The sequence below is a fragment of the Physella acuta genome, unplaced genomic scaffold (genome assembly GCF_028476545.2).
Source record: "Physella acuta isolate Inbredline_101_S28 unplaced genomic scaffold, ASM2847654v3 ptg000409l, whole genome shotgun sequence".
Classification (NCBI taxonomy): domain Eukaryota; kingdom Metazoa; phylum Mollusca; class Gastropoda; family Physidae; genus Physella; species Physella acuta.
In genome coordinates this window covers 107,858-130,287 of record NW_026731928.1, presented here as the reverse complement: position 1 = coordinate 130,287, position 22,430 = coordinate 107,858, and the positions used below count along the sequence as shown (strand labels likewise).

Here is a 22,430-nt window from a genome sequence, read left to right as displayed (position 1 = left end):
AGACAGACACAAACAGATAAGCCTGAGACAGACAAAAGACAGACTTAAATCAGACGGAAACTGTCAACACCCTCGCGTGCAGACGTGCGCCGAAAAATGTGAGGTCAAGGTCACGCCTGTCACTGATAGAATTAAATAATCTGCACGTGCCGAGTTATTTAAAACCCTTTCCCCAATGACGTCAGCCACTACAACTTTAAAAAAATCTGGATAAGATAGGGATGTTTTAGAATGTATTTCAAATAGTTGAGTTTGGCCTTTCCATTTTTCTTGGCAACTAAAATACAAACCATATCAAGCATAGACACCTATGTGTATGCGTATGCGTATGTGTATGTGCATCTGTGCATGTGCATGGGTATATTCATTTATAGAGCCTATATATATATATATATATATATATATATATATATATATATATATATATATATATATATATATATATATAAATTTATGTATTTATATATAGGCCTACATATATTCATATATATGTGTGTATACATGTGTGTATGTGTATTTGTATGTTTTTGCGGGTGCGTGTGTATGTGTGTGTGTATCTTTTTATATATAGGGCCTATATGTATGTATTTATATACATGTATATATATATATATATATATATATATATATATATATATATATATATATATATATATATATATATATATATATATATATATATATATATATGTGTGTGTGTGTGTACGTGTACGTGTGTATGTAAGTGCGTGTACGTATGTATGTATGTGTGTGTATATTAGTGTGTCTTCACACCATCCCCGTTAGTATCTCACAAAATATCTTAACGTTACATCTCCCAGTATCTCGCAATAATGGGGCCGGGAGTCCCCCTTAGGGAGACGCAAAGGCGTAGCGACCCTTCCCGGCGCCCTGGGACAAACTTTCAATTTGGCGCCCCACTCAAACTATTTATAATGCAAAAATGCAGCTGAAATGACATTTTAATTTTGTTTTTACAACCCATTTTGGCGCCCCCTAAGGTCGGCGCCCGGGGACATATGTACCCCCCCTGCCCCCCCCCCCCCCCCATCGCTGCGCCTCTGGGGAGACGACTGTGTAAAGCGTAATTAACGCCCTACGCCCCCCCCCCCCCCACACACACACACAACCTGGACTTGTTCTCATGGACAGCGGAAGTATATGTCGTGTGTGTGTGGCGGGGGGGGGGGGGCGGGGGGCGGGTGATAGCGACCATGGGTATCAGATGTGAGGCACGTGTTTTAAGCACGTGATTTGTTGGACCGAACACTCAAGCGTGGCGTTTGATTGGACTGGTTTTTTTATGTTGTTGTCTCGCTGTTTATGTTCTGTCGTCTGCATATATGTAAGAGATGGACCTGTGTGGGTTGACGATGTAGAGTATTTAATAGTGGCAGTATGCGCAGTAATGTTATACTACGCAGGACTTATTGGATTTCTCTGATCACATGCTCAATTTTCATAAAACTATTAAACCTTTTTTAATTTTAACAAAATAAGGTGTTTTGTGCGTCATTTTTACTTAAATTAATATTCAAGACGTAAAAATTTGTGATGATTTTTATTTCTTAAACTTATGTTGTCTAATTAAATTTATTAAACTTGTCAGATAAAGAGCTATAATGAGGTGTGGTCACGCAAGTATTTACGGAAGACATTCTCTTTTTTTTTTCCCCCATTTATTACAAATGTTGAAATGTGGCCATTTCTATCATAACCTCACAGTGTCGTAGGAAACATGGGATAGCTTTTTAGGCTGTTGTTAATTACTGGGGTGGGAAAAATGGATAGCCGGTCGATAGTCAGACTGGGTAAAGGTTTAAGTTTTTTTTTACTAAAAAAAGGTAAGAAGGCGGAGGTTACTTTGTTAGGTGGTCATCCATAAATGACGTCACGCTTTTTTCCCGATTTTTACTCCCCCTCCCCCCTCCCCTAGGTCACATCGACGTCACGCCTTTTTTGACGATTTTTACCTCCCCCCCCTCCCCTCCGTCACACGTCGTCACAAAAAGCCAGACCCCCCCTAAAATGACGTCACTTCTCAGCCTACAACCCCCCTCAAAATTGCAGTTGAATTTTTTTTTAAACATCGATATTTTTCCAAAATCTTGTCAGAACTCTGTCAACATAGAGTATTTTAATCAATTCCTATTATTATTTATTAAAACTGTTTTCTAAAACGCTAAATAACGTCTAAAATTCGTTTTCTAACATTTCTTATCTATAAAGCAAAAGTGTGACGTCGCACCATCTGAACCCCCCCCCCCCCTTTTTTTTCTACCTCCCCCCCCCCTTCCCCGAATAGATGCCTGGAAGAAATTCTTTTTTCCAATAATTTTATCTTTCTCGTTGGGGCAACCGTGTCGATATGTAGTTGTTGGACTACACACATGGAATGTTGTAGGCCTATATTAACAAATGGAATGTTGTAGGCCTATATTAACAAATGGAATGTTGTATGCCTATATAAACAAATGGAATGTTGTATACAAACAAATGGAATGTTGTATATAAACAAATGGAATGTTGAATACAAACAAATGGAATGTTGTAGGCCTATATAAACAAATGGAATGTTGTATACAAACAAATGGAATGTTGTATATAAACAAATGGAATGTTGTATACAAACAAATGGAATGTTGTAGGCCTATATAAACAAATGGAATGTTGTATACAAACAAATGGAATGTTGTATATAAACAAATGGAATGTTGTATACAAACAAATGGAATGTTGTATATAAACAAATGGAATGTTGTATACAAACAAATGGAATGTTGTATATAAACAAATGGAATGTTGTGTATAAACAAATGGAAAGTTGTATACAAACAAATGGAATGTTGTATATAAACAAATGGAATGTTGTATATTACCAAATGGAATGTTGTAGGCCTATATAAACAAATGGAATGTTGTAGGCCTATATAAACAAATGGAATGTTGTATATAAACAAATGGAATGCTGTATACAAACAAATGGAATGTTGTATTTAACAAATCAAATGTCAGCAGCGTGACATACAAACAGGGAAACGAAATCACGCGATGTCATCTTAAGTACACTCTGTTATCTCATAAGTGAGGTGATTGTGTATTGAGGTGAGGTTCAACGATGAGATGAAATGTTATACATTTAAGTCCCCTTTTCAAACCTGATAATCCAGGGAGCGACGTGAGTTAGGTACCCATCAGAGCTGAGTAGACTCAGTACGTTCAACTGACATGAACCCGGAATCGAACTTGAGACTTTCTGGTTCGCAGGCTAGCGCTCTACCTCTAAGCCACGCCGTCCCATTATACAGGACATCAATATATTTTGTTTACACCCGCTCTTTGTGTATTCTTTCCTCTATTGATATTTTAAAATGTTAATTAAGAATATTTTATTTCAATTTTTTTTCGTTAGTTAGGTTACACCCCAGAAACTCCCAAATATGTGACGTGTGTAAGAAGCCAGGGGTAGGCAAGACGTGGACTCGAACCTCCCACCATGCCGGAGTGGAGCTCGGCGTGCACGTTTTGGTGCCGGAAGTTGTGCGCAGACGTCCATGTCAAGTTCCAGAAGAAGAAGATCTTGACGTTCTCTGTGATACTGGGGACTCTCCTGTTTGTTTCGGTCGGGACTTTGTGGTTTAACAACTCCAGTGGTGAGTGTCTGGGACTTGTGGTGGCCTGGTCTTTGGGGAAGGCTCTGCTAGTTTGTGCTTCTTTTCTTCGCTTTTAATTTTAATACTGAACGATATTTTCGTCTTCTTCTTCCTCGCTCTTAATTTTAATACTGAAAGATATTTTCTTCTTCTTCCTCGCTCTTATATTTTAATACTGAAAGAGATTTTCTTCTTCTTCCTCGCTCTTATATTTTAATACTGAAAGAGATTTTCATCTTCTTCCTCGCTCTTATATTTTAATACTGAAAGAGATTTTCTTCTTCTTCTTCGCTCTTATATTTTAATACTGAAAGATATTTTTCTCCAACACAATTTCGTATTAAATGTCAACATGTTTTGCGCCAATCTGGTCGTAAACCCACTCTTGTCACAACTCACTCTTGTCACAACTCACTCTTGTCACAACTCACTCTTGTCACAACTCACTCTTGTCACAACTCACTCTTGTCACAACTCACTCTTGTCACAACTCACTCTTGTCACAACTCACTCTTGTCACAACTCACTCTTGTCAAAACTCACTCTTGTCACAACTCACTCTTGTCACAACTCATTCTTGTCACATCTCACTCTTGTCACAAATCACTCTTGTCACATCTCACTCTTGTCACAACTCACTCTTGTCACAACTCACTCATGTCACAACTCACTCATGTCACAACTCACTCATGTCACAACTCACTCATGTCACAACCCACTCTTGTCACAACTCACTCTTGTCATAACTCACTCTTGTCACAACCCACTCTTGTCACAACTCATTCTTGTCACAACTCACTCATGTCACAACTCACTCTTGTCATAACTTACTCTTATCACAACTCACTCTTGTCATAACTTATTCTTGTCACAACTCACTCTTGTCATAACCTACTCTTGTCACAACTCACTCTTGTCATAACTTATTCTTGTCACAACTCACTCTTGTCATAACTCACTCTTTTCAACCCACTCTTGCCACAACTCACTCTTGCCACAACTCACTCTTGTCACAACTCACTCTTGTCACAACTCACTCATGTCACAACCCACTCTTGTCATAACTTATTCTTGTCACAACTCACTCTTGTCATAACCTATTCTTGTCACAACTCACTCTTGTCACAACCCACTCATGTCACAACTCACTCTTGTCATAACTTATTCTTGTCACAACTCACTCATGTCACAACTCACTCTTGTCATAACTTACTCTTGTCACAACTCACTCTTGTCATAATTTATTCTTGTCACAACTCACTCTTGTCATAACTTATTCTTGTCACAACTCACTCTTGTCATAACTTATTCTTGTCACAACTCACTCTTGTCACAACTCATTCATGTCACAACTCACTCATGTCACAAATCACTCTTGTCGTAACTTACTCTTGTCACAACTCACTCTTGTCACAACTTACACTTGTCACAACTCACTCTTGTCACAACTCACTCATGTCACAACTCACTCTTGTCATAACTTATTCTTGTCACAACTCACTCTTGTCATAACTTACTCTTGTCACAACTCACTCTTGTCATAACTTATTCTTGTCACAACTCACTCTTGTCATAACTTATTCTTGTCACAACTCACTCTTGTCACAACTCACTCTTGTCATAAATCTCTCTTGTCAAAACTCACTCTTGTCACAACTCACTCATGTCACAACTCACTCTTGTCACAACTCACTCTTGTCATAACTTCTTCTTGTCACAACTCACTCTTGTCATAACTCACTCTTGTCATAACTTACTCTTGTCACAACTCACTCTTGTCATAATTTATTCTTGTCACAACTCACTCTTGTCATAACTTATTCTTGTCACAACTCACTCTTGCCATAACTTATTCATGTCACAACTCACTCATGTCACAACCCACTCTTGTCATAACTTATTCTTGTCTCAACTCACTCATGTCACAACTCACTCATGTTACAACTCACTCTTGTCACAACTCACTCTTGTCACAACTCACTTTTGTCATAACTTACTCTTGTCATAACTTACTCTTGTCACAACTCACTCTTGTCATAACTTATTCTTGTCACAACTCACTCTTGTCACAACTCACTCTTGTCACAACTCACTCTTGTCATGACTCTCTCTTGTCATAACTCACTCTTGTCACAACTCACTCATGTCACAACTCACTCTTGTCATAACTTACTCTTGTCACAACTCACTCTTGTCACAACTCACTCTTGTCACAACTCACTCTTGTCATAACTTACTCTTGTCACAACTCACTCTTGTCATAACTTATTCTTGTCACAACTCACTCTTGTCACAACTCACTCTTGTCATAACTCACTCTTGTCACAACTCACTCTTGTCATAACTTATTCTTGTCACAACTCACTCATGTCACAACTCACTCTTGTCATAACTCTCTCTTGTCATAACTCACTCTTGTCACAACTCACTCTTGTCACAACTCACTCTTGTCATAACTTACTCTTGTCACAACTCACTCTTGTCACAACTCACTATGTCACAACTCTCTCTTGTCATAACTCACTCTTGTCACAACTCACTCATGTCACAACTCACTCTTGTCACAACTCACTCTTGTCATAACTTACTCTTGTCACAACTCACTCTTGTCACAACTCACTATGTCACAACTCTCTCTTGTCATAACTCACTCTTGTCACAACTCACTCATGTCACAACTCACTCTTGTCATAACTTACTCTTGTCACAACTCACTCTTGTCACAACTCACTCATGTCACAACTCACTCTTGTCATAAATTATTCTTGTCACAACTCACTCTTGTCACAACTAAATGTTTCTTCAAGACTTTACCATATATTTTCTATATAAATTCCATTTCGGTCGGGACTTTGTGGTTTAACAACTCCAGTGGTGAGTGCCTTGGACTTGTGGTGGCCTGGTCTTAGGTGAAGGCTCTGCTATTTTGTGCTTCTTCATCTTCGCTCTTAATTTTAATACTGCAACATATTTTCTTCTTCTTCCTCGCTCTTAATTTTAATACTGAAAGATATTTTCTTCTTCTTCCTCGCTCTTATATTTTAATACTGAAAGAGATTTTCTTCTTCTTCCTCGCTCTTAATTTTAATACTGAAAGATATTTTCTTCTTCTTCCTCGCTCTTATATTTTAATACTGAAAGATATTTTCTTCTTCTTCCTCGCTCTTAATTTTAATACTGAAAGATATTTTCTTCTTCTTCCTCGCTCTTATATTTTAATACTGAAAGAGATTTTCTTCTTCTTCCTCGCTCTTAATTTTAATACTGAAAGATATTTTCTTCTTCTTCCTCGCTCTTATATTTTAATACTGAAAGAGATTTTCATCTTCTTCCTCGCTCTTAATTTTAAAACTGAAAGAGATTTTTATCTTCTTCCTCGCTCTTAATTTTAAAACTGAAAGAGATTTTCTTCTTCTTCTTCGCTCTTATATTTTAATACTGAAAGATATTTTCTTCTTCTTCCTCGCTCTTAATTTTAAAACTGAAAGAGATTTTTATCTTCTTCCTCGCTCTTAATTTTAAAACTGAAAGAGATTTTCTTCTTCTTCTTCGCTCTTATATTTTAATACTGAAAGAGATTTTCATCTTCTTCCTCGCTCTTAATTTTAAAACTGAAAGAGATTTTTATCTTCTTCCTCGCTCTTAATTTTAAAACTGAAAGAGATTTTCTTCTTCTTCTTCGCTCTTATATTTTAATACTGAAAGAGATTTTTCTCTAACACAATTTCGTATTAAATATCAACATATTATGCGCCAATCTGGTCGTAAACCCACTCATGTCACAACTCACTCATGTCACAACTCACTCATGTCACAACCCACTCTTGTCACAACTCACTCTTGTCATAACTTACTCTTGTCACAACTCACTCTTATCATAACTTATTCTTGTCACAACTCACTCTTGTCATAACTCACTCTTGTCATAACTCACTCTTGTCACAACTCACTCTTGTCATAACTTATTCATGTCACAACTCACTCATGTCACAACTCACTCTTGTCATAACTCTCTCTTGTCATAACTCACTCTTGTCACAACTCACTCTTGTCACAACTCACTCTTGTCATAACTTACTCTTGTCACAACTCACTCTTGTCACAACTCATTATGTCACAACTCTCTCTTGTCATAACTCACTCTTGTCACAACTCACTCATGTCACAACTCACTCTTGTCATAACTTACTCTTGTCACAACTCACTCTTGTCACAACTCACTCATGTCACAACTCACTCTTGTCATAACTCTCTCTTGTCATAACTCACTCTTGTCACAACTAAATGTTTCTTCAAGACTTTACCATATATTTTCTATATAAATTCAATTTCGGTCGGGACTTTGTGGTTTAACAACTCCAGTGGTGAGTGCCTTGGACTTGTGGTGGCCTGGTCTTAGGTGAAGGCTCTGCTATTTTGTGCTTCTTCATCTTCGCTCTTAATTTTAATACTGCAACATATTTTCTTCTTCTTCCTCGCTCTTAATTTTAATACTGAAAGATATTTTCTTCTTCTTCCTCGCTCTCATGTCACAACCCACTCTTGTCATAACTTACTCTTTTCACAACTCACTCTTGTCATAACTTATTCTTGTCACAACTCACTCATGTCACAACTCACTCTTGTCATAACTTACTCTTGTCACAACTCACTCTTGTCATAATTTATTCTTGTCACAACTCACTCTTGTCATAACTTATTCTTGTCACAACTCACTCTTGTCATAACTTATTCTTGTCACAACTCACTCTTGTCACAACTCATTCATGTCACAACTCACTCATGTCATAACTTATTCTTGTCACAACTCACTCTTGTCACAACTCACTCTTGTCATAAATTTCTCTTGTCATAACTCACTCTTGTCACAACTCACTCATGTCACAACTCACTCTTGTCACAACTCACTCTTGTCATAACTTATTCTTGTCACAACTCACTCTTGTCATAACTCACTCTTGTCATAACTTACTCTTGTCACAACTCACTCTTGTCATAATTTATTCTTGTCACAACTCACTCTTGTCATAACTTATTCTTGTCACAACTCACTCTTGTCATAACTTATTCATGTCACAACTCACTCATGTCACAACCCACTCTTGTCATAACTTATTCTTGTCTCAACTCACTCATGTCACAACTCACTCATGTTACAACTCACTCTTGTCACAACTCACTCTTGTCACAACTCACTTTTGTCATAACTTACTCTTGTCATAACTTACTCTTGTCACAACTCACTCTTGTCACAACTCATTCTTGTCACATCTCACTCTTGTCACAACTCACTCTTGTCACAACTCACTCTTGTCACAACTCACTCTTGTCACAACTCACTCTTGTCACAACTCACTCATGTCACAACCCACTCTTGTCATAACTTATTCTTGTCACAACTCACTCTTGTCATAACCTATTCTTGTCACAACTCACTCTTGTCACAACTCACTCTTGTCACAACCCTCTCTTGCCAGAACTCACTCTTGTCACAACCCTCTCTTGCCAGAACTCACTCTTGTCACAACTCACTCTTGTCACAACTCACTCTTGTCACAACCCACTCTTGTCACAACCCACTTTTGTCACAACCCACTTTTGTCATAACTCACTCTTGTCACAACTCACTTTTGCCATAACTCACTCTTGTCACAACTCACTCTTGCCACAACTCACTCTTGCCACAACTCACTCTAGTCACAACCCACTCTTGTCACAACTCACTCTTGCCACAACTCACTCTTGTCACAACTCACTCTTGTCATAACTTACTCTTGTCATAACTCACTCTTGTCACAACTCACTTTTGCCATAACTCACTCTTGTCACAACTCACTCTTGCCACAACTCACTCTTGCCACAACTCACTCTTGTCATAACTTATTCTTGTCATTTCCCCAACGCTCCACTCAATGTCTCTTCCAGACTTTTTTCTCCGAGGTGGGGGAGGGGGGGCACTTGAAATTTTAGGAGGAGGCGGACTAAAATTTCCAAGGGGGGGGGGGGAGGGCGGACACTGGTAAAAGTATATATTTTCTATATAAATTCCATTTCGTTCTGGGGGGTGGGGGTAGACTTTCAGATATGCCTGGAAGAAACACTGGCTCCACGCTCAAAAAATTATGACTCCATACTTGCCCTACCTCCTCCAAAGCCCTGATTTCAAAATAAATGTTTTTTTCCTCCAGGGCTGACCTACAAAATTATCTACATAGAAAACACGTCATCGCCGCACCCAATGACGTCATCCCCCACCCCCAGCGGGTCAACTGTGAGCGTGGGGCCACCCAAACTCCAAGTCTTGCTGATGACCTACGGCCGGAGCGGCTCGTCCTTCACCTCTGCCCTCATTAGCCACCACCCCGATGTTTTCTTCACCTTTGAACCTTTGTATGTCGTTATGAGGCAGATAGAGGCTGAACAGAGAAAGCCTTTCGTGTAAGTGGGGGGGGCTTTGTGTAAGTGGGGCTTTCGTGTAAGTGGGGCTTTCGTGTAAGTGGGGCTTTTGTGTAAGTAGGACTTACGTGTAAGTAGGGCTTTTGTGTAAATGGGGCTTTTATGTAAGTGGAGCTTCCGTGTAAGTGGGGGCTTTCGTTTAAGTGTGGCTCTCGTGTAAGTGGGGCTTTCGTAAAAGTGGGGCTTTCATGTGAGTGGGGATTTCATGTAAGTTGGGCTTTCATGTAAGTGGAGCTTCCTTGTAAGTGGGAGGTTCGTGTAAATGGGGGGCTTTTGTGTAAGTGGGGGGGGGGGCTTTCGTGTAAGTTGGGCTTTCATATAAGTGGGGTTCGTGTGAATGGGGGTTGGGGCATTCATGTAAGTTGGGCTTTCATGTAAGTGGGGCTTTCGTGTAAGTGGGGCTTTCGTGTAAGTGGGGATTTCGTGTAAGTAGGGCTTTCGTATAAGTGGGGCTTTCATGTGTGTGGGACTTTCATGTAAGTGAGAGCTTTCGTGTAAGTAGTGCTTATACATAAGGGAGGTAAAAACCATCCTATACTATTGATACATTTATATAAATGCTAACCCAGATGTAACTAACTAAAATAATGTATTACTACGTGCATTACTACGTGATGTGTTAATGTAACACCTTCATGCAGTGGCGTCACAAGGCGGAGGGGGGGGGGGGGCGTCCACATCGGGTAACACCATTTAAAGGGTGGCACTACGACAAACAAAATAGTAAAATTTACTGTCAAAACAATGTTTTATCCAGTTCAATAAAAAATATTAGGGGACCAAACCGAAAATGCAAATTTGTTGTTGTGGGGTGGTGTGACACCCTCAGTTACCGCACCGGGTGACACCCGACCTAGTGACGCCATTGCTGACTTGTGGTGTGTTAGCAATATGTTTAATTGAAAATTGATCGAATGTTTATTAAATGTAGCTTACGTTAAATTCTATAGACACATGATCTAGTCTTAGCTTTATTATTAAGTCCTGTGTTTACTAAACGGGAGGAAAGGTGGTTTCTTATGGACCCAAATTTTTGTGGCAAAACGCTAAAGAATATTTAAAACATGAAAACGTCTTTAGTAAATTATTAAATGTGTGCATATTTTTATATTTGAAAAGATGGTGGTTTCTGTATTTTAAGACAAAAGTTAAACATTATCGACTACTTAGGTCAGTGTTTCTTTCAGTCTAACATACCCTCCCCCCCGCGAACGAAATTTTTATACATAGTATATACTTTAACCACTATCCGCCCTCCCCGGGAAATTTAAGTCCCACTTTCACCCCCAGTATACCCCAAAAGTTTCAAGTACCCTCACCCCACGGAGAAAAATGTCAGAAAGAAACACTGCTTTAAGTTCAGGAATGTTACTTTTATTTTACAGCCTAATGTTACTTAAATTCAAATTGTAAACTTCTAAAGTTACATTAATTAAAATTGTAAACTTCTAAAGTTACATTAATTTAAATCGTAAACTTATAATGTTACTTTAAATCAAATTGGAAACTTCTAAAGTTACTTTGATTAAAATTGTAAATTTCTAAAGTTACTTTAATTCAAATTGTAAACTTCTAATCTTACTTTAATTCCAATTGTAATCTTTTAAAGTTGCTTTAATTCTAATTATAAACTTATAATGTTTTTTTAATTCAAATTGTAAACTTCTAAAGTTACTTTAATTCAAATTGTAAACTTCTAAAGTTACTTTAATTCAAATTGTAAACTTCTAAAGTTACTTTAATTCAAATTGTAAACTTCTAAAGTTACTTTAATTAAAATTGAAAATTCTAAAATTACTTTGATTCCAATTGTAAACCTCTAAACTTACTTTAATTCCAATTGTAAACTTCTAAACTTACTTTAACTCCAATTGTAAACTTTCCTCAGCAGGGGATGGCACCGACTACGTACATTTGCTAAGTAAAATTCGTTGTCGCTTCTAGTTTACATTTTAGACTGCTAGACTTTTCCAGTTTGCATCATTGTTGGGGGTGGGGGGGGGGGGGGGTGGGGATTTGACACTCCATGTAAAAACTCTGTTGAAGTGGAGTTTACAATATCGTTTCGGGAAAAAAAATGTTTTATTTACAGAAAATATTTCATTTAAATCAGTAAAAACTACTACAGGTTAATTAAAGCAATATAAAATTGGCTTTAAAATGTCAATAACTAGATCTACATTTGATTTAAACTGCCTGTTCAGGCAAAATATTTGGGGAAAATAAATATAAGAAAAACGGAATGAAAAATTGTAGTGTATAATTTAAACGGGTAACCAAGTTTTCTGTTTACACTTTAAGACAAGAATGTTAAAGAAAATTTTGTTATGATAAAGTTTAAACTGATTCATTCATTTTTATACAATACTTTTTTTTTAAAATCACATTTGAAATTACTTTCTATTATAAATTTATTGTGTTTGTGCTTCATTGTTTAATTATTTTCTGGAAGCTGTCTTTTTAACGTTAGAATTAAGGTGAAGGTTGTTGTTAGTCGTAAAGGTGAAGGCCATTGTGCTTTTTCGTTTATCACAAAGGTGGCGGTCGCTTGGTGTGATTTGGACAGTCGGAAAACAGTGACACTAGGGTCACATATTAACAGTGACACATCAACAGTCACACAACAACAAGAGTCACACAAGAGTCACGCATCAACAGTCACACATCAACAGTCACGCATCAACAGTCACACATCAACAGTCACACATCAACAGTCACACATCAACAGTCACACAACAGTCACACATCAACAGTCACACATCAACAGTCACACATCAACAGTCACACATCAACAGTCACACATCAACAGTCACACAACAGTCACACATCAACAGCCACACATCAACAGTCAGACATCAACAGTCACGCATCAACAGTCACACATCAATAGTCACACATCAACAGTCACACAACAGTCACACAACAGTCACACAACAGTCACACATCAACAGCCACACAGCAGAAAAATACCTGCCGATTCTTTTTGGTTGTACATCAGCCGTTTAACTACCGTTCTAAAACCTAAAAGATTTCCAAAGCTCTAAAACGGTATAATTCTAATAGTAATACACAATAATTGAGCGTTTCCTAGAATTTAGACTAAAAGATATGTTCTTGAAAAAAAGGTATTTAAATTTTAACAGCATGTTTTTAATAATTTACTTTATTTACTCACTATTTCCTAATTCATCGTTCTCTTTTAACTTGTATCAAATGTATTTATTTTAAATATTATATTATCAAATTTTAGTTACCTCCCCATTATATCTTCCTAACTGTAACTATCACCAAAAATATTATTTACAGAAAACAAATAACATAATACGAACCAGTAGAGATTTTGATACGGTTAACCATCCCATTTTATTTAAAAAATATTCATATTAGCGATTATTCTTCATTATTGTATTCGTGTACATTTCAGAAATGACAAAGAGCTAGAATCAAGGGCCATAATCAATGCATTCCTAAACTGTAAATTTCAACTGGAAGATATCTATGCTTTAGACAACGCCCAGCACAAGAACAGTGACGCCACTAAAGATTTCTACGTGTGTTTACGTGCAAAAGTTAGTTGAAAAGTTGTTCATTAGTTTAGTTGTAAAGTTGCTCATTAATGCTGTATGCAAATTTCAGTTAGTTGCGTGCAATGCAAAAGTTAGTTGTAAACTTGTTAATTAATTCTATATGCAAATTTGTTCGTTAGTTACGTGCAAAAATTAGTTGTAAAGTTGTTCATCAGTTTAGTTGTAAAGTTGCTCATTAATTCTATATGCAAATTTGCTCGTTATTTGCGTGCAAAAGTTAGTTGTAAAACTGTTCATTAGTTTATTTGTAAAACTGTTCATTAATTCTATAAGCAAATGTGTTCGTTAGTTGCGTGCAATGCAAAAATTAGTTGTAAAATTGTTCATTAACTGTTTATGCAAATGTGTTCGTTGGTTACGTGCAAAATTTAGTTGTAAAGTTGTTCATTAATTCTATATACAAATTTGTTCGTTAGTTTTGTGCAAAAGTTAGTTGTAAAACTGTTCATTAGTTTAGTTGTAAAACTGTTCATTAATTCTATAAGCAAATTTGTTCGTTAATTGCGTGCAAAAGTTACTTGTAAAGTTGTTTAGTTGTAAAGTTGTTCGTTAAATACGTGCAAAAGTTAGTTGTGAAATTATTGTTCATTAGTTTAGATGTAAAATTGTTCATATGTTCTACTTGCGTTTACGTCCAAAAAAATTTTTTTGTAAAATTGTTTATTTGTTTTACACTCGTTGAATAATATAATAATACGTATATGGCTTAACATAAACATGAACCTAATTCTAAACTGTTGACTTAAATCCAAATGTAAAATCTAGTAGGCCTGTAGAATATTGTGTATTAGTGATATTTTGCTATATAACATGCCATTTTTCAAAAATAGTATATAAATTAATTAGCAAGCGCTAAATGAAATGTCAAAAATATTTGTTTCAGAAAGATGGCGTCCTCCACCTTGCCTGTTTCCTCCACTTTTTAAAAACCTGCCAGAACCACAAGACAACTTTTGTAAAAACCATCCGATTCCGCGCCAAGTGGGCCGAGTGGTTCCTGGAGAACAGTCCAAATTTTAAACTTCTGTTTTTGGTCCGGTAAGAAAAACAAATGAAAAAGTTTCATTTCATTCAAAGTTTTGGTGTGCTCGGGCTGCTAACCCGTAAGTCTCGAGTTTTGATTCTGGCCAAATACGTCCCTGAGTCAACTCAGCTTTGATGGGTACCTGACTCAGGTAAAGTGAAAGCTGATGAGACCCCGTTATATGAAGGGATAGTGTGGTCAACGCTATACCCAGTCGCCTTTACTTTCACTAACATGAGTTAGGTACCCATCAGAGCTGGATAAACGTTCTACTCACTTGGATTCGAACTCGAGACTATCAGGTTCGCAGGCAAGCGTCCGATGTTTTCGGAAAACTTTGTTTTGCAATATCTTCTGTCTGTCTGTGTATGTAAACACGATAACTGAGTAACATTTCAGTTAGATTAAAGAAATTTCATAACTTTAGTATAGTGTGTTAATTTCTTTCAATTTTTGAGCAATTTCCGGAAGTTTAAATTAGATGAACAAAAGTTCATATGATTATCAATGTTCCCTCTAAGGACCAAGAGTGTGTGTGCAAAAAATATGTTGTGTGCGCGGTGCTAAAAATGACTAGGGCCAGTTTATATGTATGTTTAGGCTTGCAATTAAGCAGAGTAATGAAGGCATGCATTTTGATAAATTAATGGAATAATATGTGTGACTAATGGAACGTATGCAATTAAATGGAGATACGAATACCATCAAAATAAAAAATAAATAATAAAAACTTTCAGAGTTATACTTAGACAACAAGTTATATGGTCGACTTACTGTGTTAAGTAAGACAGGCTTATGGTAATAATGCTAATACCATAACGGTAATACAAACACAATAGTTTAACATATGCAACATTTAATAAAGCGGACTTAAAAACAAATATTAGCTAACCTTTCAGGGGCATTTATTGCAATTTCTCGCGTCTAGCCTTGCATTGCTTCCACACCTTATATGCTTTGTTTAAATCCACATCCTCTTCAGCATTGAGATATAATTTAATTTGCATTAGATTCTCCAAATGTGTGGCTTCAAGTCTATTTCGTGCTTGCACTTTTATTATGTTAATAAGGCTAAAACCTTGTTCGTAAACAGCACTGCATGCTTGGAAGGTACAATAATGTCACTTAACTTTGCAAGTGAGCTAAATTGTTCTTTGTTTGACAAATCTTGCATATTCAGACATATAATTTACAGAAACAGATTTGAGTCTTTTCACTTTATCGAAATTTGGAGTCGTTGTATTGGGTGGTAATTAACTGATCATTTGTTGTACGTAACCGGTCTTTGTACTTTACGCACAGTTGTTTGATATCTTTGACGCCAAACTCAAATGCATTTTTTTAAACCTGTAGAATAAAATAAGATATCCAAAACTGCAGTTCATCTCCTGGAAACCTAACATTAAATGGTCGCAGACTGATTGGCTGTACTGTGTGGTTTGCCTTGTGTCGATTCTTTCGTTTAACTCACACTTTTCTTGGTTTTAATGTTCAGTGTAGTGCTTTATTACGGCTGTTTTCAGAGCTGAGTTATTCCACTAAATACGATTTTGTAGAATACAGAATTGACTGGACGAAATTTAAAATAAAGGATTAGCATTTTATGTACTGTTATGCCATTAACTATAAGCGTGTGGAATGATGTTGCTCGAAGTTCTGTCAGTATGTTCTTTACAACAACCTCGTTGATTACTTGAACAAACTCAAAGGCGTATTTCTTACTTCGCCAACTGTCTGGTATAGAAACATACTTCCCCATGTGGTTATGAATCAGTTGTACCGACAGCATCGAGGCGTTCATCCTTATGGTAAGAAGAACATTATCCGTTCCTGTGACCAATTCGTTGCTCTTGTTGCTTTTGTTACAAGTAGTAGCAGCACAGAACTTACACTTCAGTCCAATCTCATCGGAATATTTGTAGATGCTTTCTAATTCAACCGAAACATTCTTTGATCTGGCGTATCGGTTGTTACTTTAACTTTGAGCCATTCCAGTTTAAACGAATCTATCGCTTTTTTTTTTGTGCCACATTGTTGTACTGCTTGTTACACACATTTTTCCCCAACATTTTCAAATAGCACACAGTTGTGGACATTTATTTCTGATTTACCAAAGCAGTGTGTGCGTACTAAAACATTTCGATCCACATGCACGTAATAATCCCAAGAATCGGATATATAATATATAAATCTTTAAACCAAACACAGCAAAAACATCCACCTTAAGCAACGTAAAACTTGAATCTGACTTGGCTTAATCGTCAAAGTTTCAAGATGAGGAGGAGGGGGGGGGGAGGGGCGGGGGCAAGCGACGATTAAAAAAACTTGCAGGGTCAGCTTCAATTCACAATACAATGCAGGTATTAGATGTCAGCTCCGGTCAGTTTTCGGCTAAACCATTAAATCAAGCAATGGGAGTGTCACACAGCCCCGCTCAGGTGAGAGTTAAGTCATAAACTAGACCTGTGCTATGACAACCGAGGTCACCCCCTCCCTCCAGTCAATGTTTATACCCCAAAACACAAAGACTGTTCGTTTAACAAAACAGGCACTAAAAATGTCGCTTAATTCAAACCACTGGCCACAATTTTCCTTGTGAATCAGGCTAGCCCGACGTTCTGATAATCTGTGCGCGGGGTCAGAAAATGTCTGCGCGGCACATTTTAAAGTACTGCGCGGCCGCGCAGCCGCGCAGCTTAGAGGGAACACTGATGATTATGAGATTGTTTGTTCAGCTTTCTATCAATATTGAAACGTTTTTAAGTGGTACTTTACTCAATTTCCATGGGAACTCGATAGCGTAAGTGCTTTTTCAATTGGGTGGACGAAATCTAAAAGATTAGATTAAGATTTTATACTTCGATTATTTTAAATTTCTAAGTGACCTCCGACATCCGGAAGTGTCAACTTTCCAGTTTCTAAAATACCGATAACTTAAATACCGTTTAAGTTTGGTGGATGAAATTTCACATAGAGGTAATAGCTCTTATTTGGAGATTTCTATCATCAACATTTTGAAGAATTCAGATCCTGAATGGAAATTTTAAAGCATATCCTATTTCTCAAAAACCGTTAGAATTCGATAATGTTATCGCATATTTTCCTTAAAAAACTTTCTAAGAACTTTTCGACTCTTTGAGTTATTCTAAAACAAAACGAGCTGATTTGCCAAAAAAATATGTATTTCTATATCCCGATTTCACTGGCATTGTCATCATAACACTGGATGTTAAATAATACTACACAAGAAAGTTTAGGGGAGCTCATTCCTGCTTTATTTGTGTTCCACTTGTGCATTTATTTATGTTCCATCTATGTATCTATTTGTATTCCATCAATTTATTTATTTGTGTTCCATCTATTTATTGATTTATGTTACATCTATTTATTTATGTATGTTCCATTTATTTATGTTCCATCTATTTATGCTCCATCTATTTAAGTTCCATCTATTTATGAATTTATATTCCATCTATTTATTTATTTATGTACCATCTATTTATGAATTTATATTCCATCTATTTATTTATTTATGTTCCATCTATTTATGTTCCATCTATTTATGTACCATCTATTTATGTATTTCTATTCCAGAGACCCGCGGGCGACCCTGTACTCCCAGTCTCAAGTGTTCCGGGACTTTGACTGGAAAACTGAGGTCCACAACGTCTCTACTGGACACTGCAAGGTCCTGGAGGAAGACCTGAGCCAAGCAGAACGTCTGTCAGCGCTGTACCCAGGTCGGGTCAAGGCCATTCGGTACGAGGAAGGCGCCATGGACCCTTACAACTACACCCGGAGAATCTACGAGTTCCTGGGCCTCGATCTGAACGAGGCGGTCTTGGATTACATACGCAACATCACAAACTCCACAGCGGATGTTAAACAGACACAAAAGGCTTACAGCATTGTGAAGAATAACTCGACCCTGGCCATGAACCGTTGGCGCTACGGGGCGGGGTTTGCCAGCGTTAAGGTCACGGATAGAAACTGTGGGCACTTGTATTCGAAACTTGGGTACAAGTTTGTTCGTTCTCAGAGGGATCTGGAGTCGGATAGGTCACTGGTGGATAGACCGGAACCTGGAGGCTTGTTTGACTAGGTGTTCGTACTCTGAAGCAGGATAACATGATCCTGGAGTGTTGTTCGAACTCCGAAGCAGGATAACCTGATCCTGTTGATTGTTCGACTAAGTGTTCGTACTCCGAAGCAGGATAATCTGATCCTAGAAGGTTGCTCAACTAAGTGTACGTACTCCGAAGCAGGATAACCAGATTCTGGAGGGTTTTCGATTAGATGTTCGTAATTTGAAACAAAATAACTTGATCCTGAGGGTTTTTCAATTACGCGTACGTACTCTGAAACAGGATTGTTCGACTGGTTGTTATTCCTTCTTAACATTTGGTATGTGTATGATTGTTTGATCTTTGAATTACTTTGCTTGACTGAACGTTCGATCTTCGAACCGACAATTTGTGTTGTCGTATTTATTGATTTTTTCATCTTTTGACTATTAAATCACGTAGGCAACACATTTTATTTTAAACACAAACATGTTATCTATATATAAAAATATGCAATCACTCCATTAGAAAACTTAAGGACGTTGTGATTTTAAAAAAATAACAGTAAATCCTTTTTACATGAATATTTTATCTGCCAAATTAAAACGTATGTGATAAGAACATATACGTCTGGTCCTACAGATGTAGATGTATATTCAACAGATAAGTAGAGATAACAATGTTAATTTGACCAAGTAAATGTATCTTAAGATGGTATTTGAAACAGAGTTTGATTGGTGAGATGTTTGTTGTACTTCTTTCACGTGAGATCCTAACCATGGTCATATTGTAGTAAAGTTCTCTTTTCGAAGTTGACGGTCCATGGGGCAAGTGAAGTAGAGTTCACCTGTTTCTGTGACCTCTGCATGTTCATATTAAAGCTAACCTGAAATCCAAGTCACGGTAGTTGAAGTAGAGTCGTTTAGTTTTACATTAGGAAAGTTTGTGTAAGTTTAAGTATGACTAGATTTAGTAGTAGTCATTAGTCTGTCGTTCAACTACGCTAGAAGTTGAAGTCTGTCGTCCTACTAGGCCATAGCTGTAGAAGTCTATCGTCCTAATAGACCACAGATTCAGAAATCTGTCGTCCTTCTAGGCCACAGCTTCAAAAGTCTGTCGTTCAACTACACCATAGTAGTAGCTAATAGCCTGTCATCCTATTATACCTAGTAGCAGAAGTCTGTCGTCTTACTAGGCCATAGCTATAAAAGTCTGTCGTCCTACTTGGCCATAGCTATTAAAGTCTCCCCCTAAGCTAGCAGTAGGTTTTCGTCAAAGAATTCTCCATACAGTTCTAGCCTCTCTCTATTTTACCCAACTCATAATCCATCTATTTTGTATTGTAAGATATTGTTTGTAAAATCTTCTTTCTTCATACATCAAGTCCACTTGCTGTGATATGGGTTTTAGCAGGTTTTATAATGGCTTGTCAATTTTGACTTCTTGAATTTTTCAAACATTTGAAGTTTTCAGTTCCGGTAATGATGTTGTTTTCCTTATACTAAATGTTATCTCCCAAAATACTGTCTTATATATTTATGCGTCTAATAACTTATTATCTTATGTATAAATATTTCATGTAAATTGTTTACAATAAAGTTTATTATACATTTTTATCTTACACATTTATGCTTCTTATAAACTGCTTTCTTATACAATTTTGTCAAATGTTTTTTCTCATAATTTATACTTATATTAAGTATATTTTATATCACAAATGTTTATGTATTTTAATATTGTTTATCTTTATGCTGAATGTTCACATTTGGTCGTTGTTTAGACCTCAGGGAACTCCTAAGCTTATTTGGTCTCATTACATACATATATATATATATAATCCAGCACTTTTTATCTTAAAATGTGGGGGGAAATTTCTTGTTTTATTAAATCTGCTTTAATCTGCTAAACATCGTTGTGGTTTTTTTTTTTTTTTTTTTTTTTTTGACGTGTTGTAAAAAAAAAAGGTATGTAGACTTATATGTCCATTTTCATACAGCATACAGACATACAGCATAGAGTGAAATTCGTGCACCCTTTGAAATGTTTGCTTTTAAAAAAATACAATACATCATCATCATTTTTCCCCGTTGTTGCCCAAGGCACATGGAGACGAGTTCATGTTTCAGTAACCTCGGCCAAAGAAGGGATAGTGTGGTCAGCACTATGCCCAGCCGCCTTTAGTGTTCCTAACTTAAGTTAGGTACCCATCAGAGTTGAGTGGACTCAGGGAAATTCTGCTGGCTTGAACCCGCATTCAACTCGAGATTCTCGGGTTAGCAGTCTAGTGCTCTACCGCTGGGCGAGGTTGTCCCTTACAATACATTATGCTGAGTCATATTTCTTTACAGCAGTTACTTTCATGCATCTCTCCGGGGTTGGAAGGGGGGGGGGAGGCTGAGCACGCATGGCTCTCTCAGATGAAATAGTAAAATAAAATAATGTATATATAAATATATACTTTAACCAAAATCCAGCACCCCCTCCCCCACAAGTACACCCTTCCTCAGAAGTTTCAAGCGCCCCGTACCATCCCCTTCCCCTCCTCTCCTCTCCACTCCCCGTCCCCACCCTACCCCTTCCCTTTCTTCCCTCCCCCCCCCCCCCCCCCCCGAGAAAAGTGAACATTCTTTCTTTGTGGATGAAATTCAGAAATTCAATGCCAAAAGAAATATAATACCCCCTTAACCGCCTTTCCAAAACCCACACACACAAACACACACTTTTCTCTTGACTAATAGCGTTTATAGACAACTCACCAGCATTTTGTTTTATTTCAAAACTTGAAAAAAATCGCATGAAATCGGGAATTCCCACAACAGTGTTTAGGCACATGCTGGCATGAATAAACAATAAACAAGAGACCGGATGTAGATTCAGAAAGGTTTCTCATAAACACATATCGGCAAGTTTGTTACAAATAAAGTACAAATAAAACTTTAGATCAGTGCTTCTTAACCTGGGTTCCATAGAACCCAAGGGGTTTGGTGAGACATTCTCAGTGGATCGGCGGATGTCTCGATGCCTCCCCCCCCCCCCCCCCCCCGACTCCTATGATTCAGAATCGGATTTTGTCATTATGGATTATATAAGTGTTCAGTGAATACGCATATGAACAGAGTTTCTTCCAGGTATCTCCCCCCCCCCCCCCGAACGAAATGAAATTTATATAATTTATATAGAAAATATATACTTTTAACAGTGTCCGCCCCCTCCGAAAATTTCAAGTGCCCCCCCCCCCCTGGAGAAAAAAAGTCTGTAAGAAACACTACATATGTAACTGGTGCTTTTTGGTACCTCCAAAAAGGTTAAGAACCACTGCTTTAGATTTAGCTTTAAGCATTATTCTATTTTCTAGATTAATGTTAGACAAAACAAAATTGTTAGATCTAGTGATTTAAACATATTCGACTAATATATTTAAATAGATGTCAAATATAAAATCATTACACCCCTGTTTTTTTACCATTGTTTGTTAGAGAGGCAAACAACTATACAATTTGAAATTAATATTTTTTAAAGATTTTATTAACCTCAGGAAAGAGTGATATCGCTTCTTTTAGGTTTTTTTTTAATGAGGTCTGGCCTTAAGAAAGTGTGATAGCGGTTTTTATTATATCTGGCCTTTAAAAAGTGTGACATTTACATT

General features: G+C 37.1%; 1 protein-coding gene across 2 annotated transcripts; it reads left to right on the top strand.

Moving 5' to 3' along the window:
* Nucleotides 1-3,439: 3,439 nt before the first annotated feature.
* Nucleotides 3,440-18,930, top strand: LOC131942509 (carbohydrate sulfotransferase 1). Of its 2 annotated transcripts, XM_059302412.1 has the most exons (6): nucleotides 3,440-3,653; nucleotides 9,842-10,091; nucleotides 12,001-12,030; nucleotides 13,534-13,678; nucleotides 14,580-14,734; nucleotides 18,315-18,930. In XM_059302412.1, exons 1-6 carry the CDS (start codon nucleotides 3,497-3,499, stop codon nucleotides 18,820-18,822), a joined length of 1,245 nt encoding a protein of 414 aa, XP_059158395.1. In that variant the 5' UTR covers nucleotides 3,440-3,496; the 3' UTR covers nucleotides 18,823-18,930. The 2 variants fall into 2 exon arrangements, with proteins under 2 accessions (XP_059158395.1, XP_059158396.1); XM_059302413.1 differs by lacking the exon at nucleotides 12,001-12,030.
* Nucleotides 18,931-22,430: the final 3,500 nt, after the last annotated feature.

What these genes read in the sequence shown, in the direction of transcription:
- LOC131942509 (XM_059302412.1), top strand. Translation starts at nt 3,497, where the DNA reads ATGCCGGAGTGGAGCTCGGCGTGCACGTTTTGGTGCCGGAAGTTGTGC. An exon ending in GAACAGAGAAAGCCTTTCGT is followed by an intron (nt 10,092 to 12,000) that starts GTAAGTGGGGGG and finishes TTTCCTCAGCAG; the next exon opens with GGGATGGCACCGACTACGTA. An exon ending in AAACTTCTGTTTTTGGTCCG is followed by an intron (nt 14,735 to 18,314) that starts GTAAGAAAAACA and finishes TTTCTATTCCAG; the next exon opens with AGACCCGCGGGCGACCCTGT.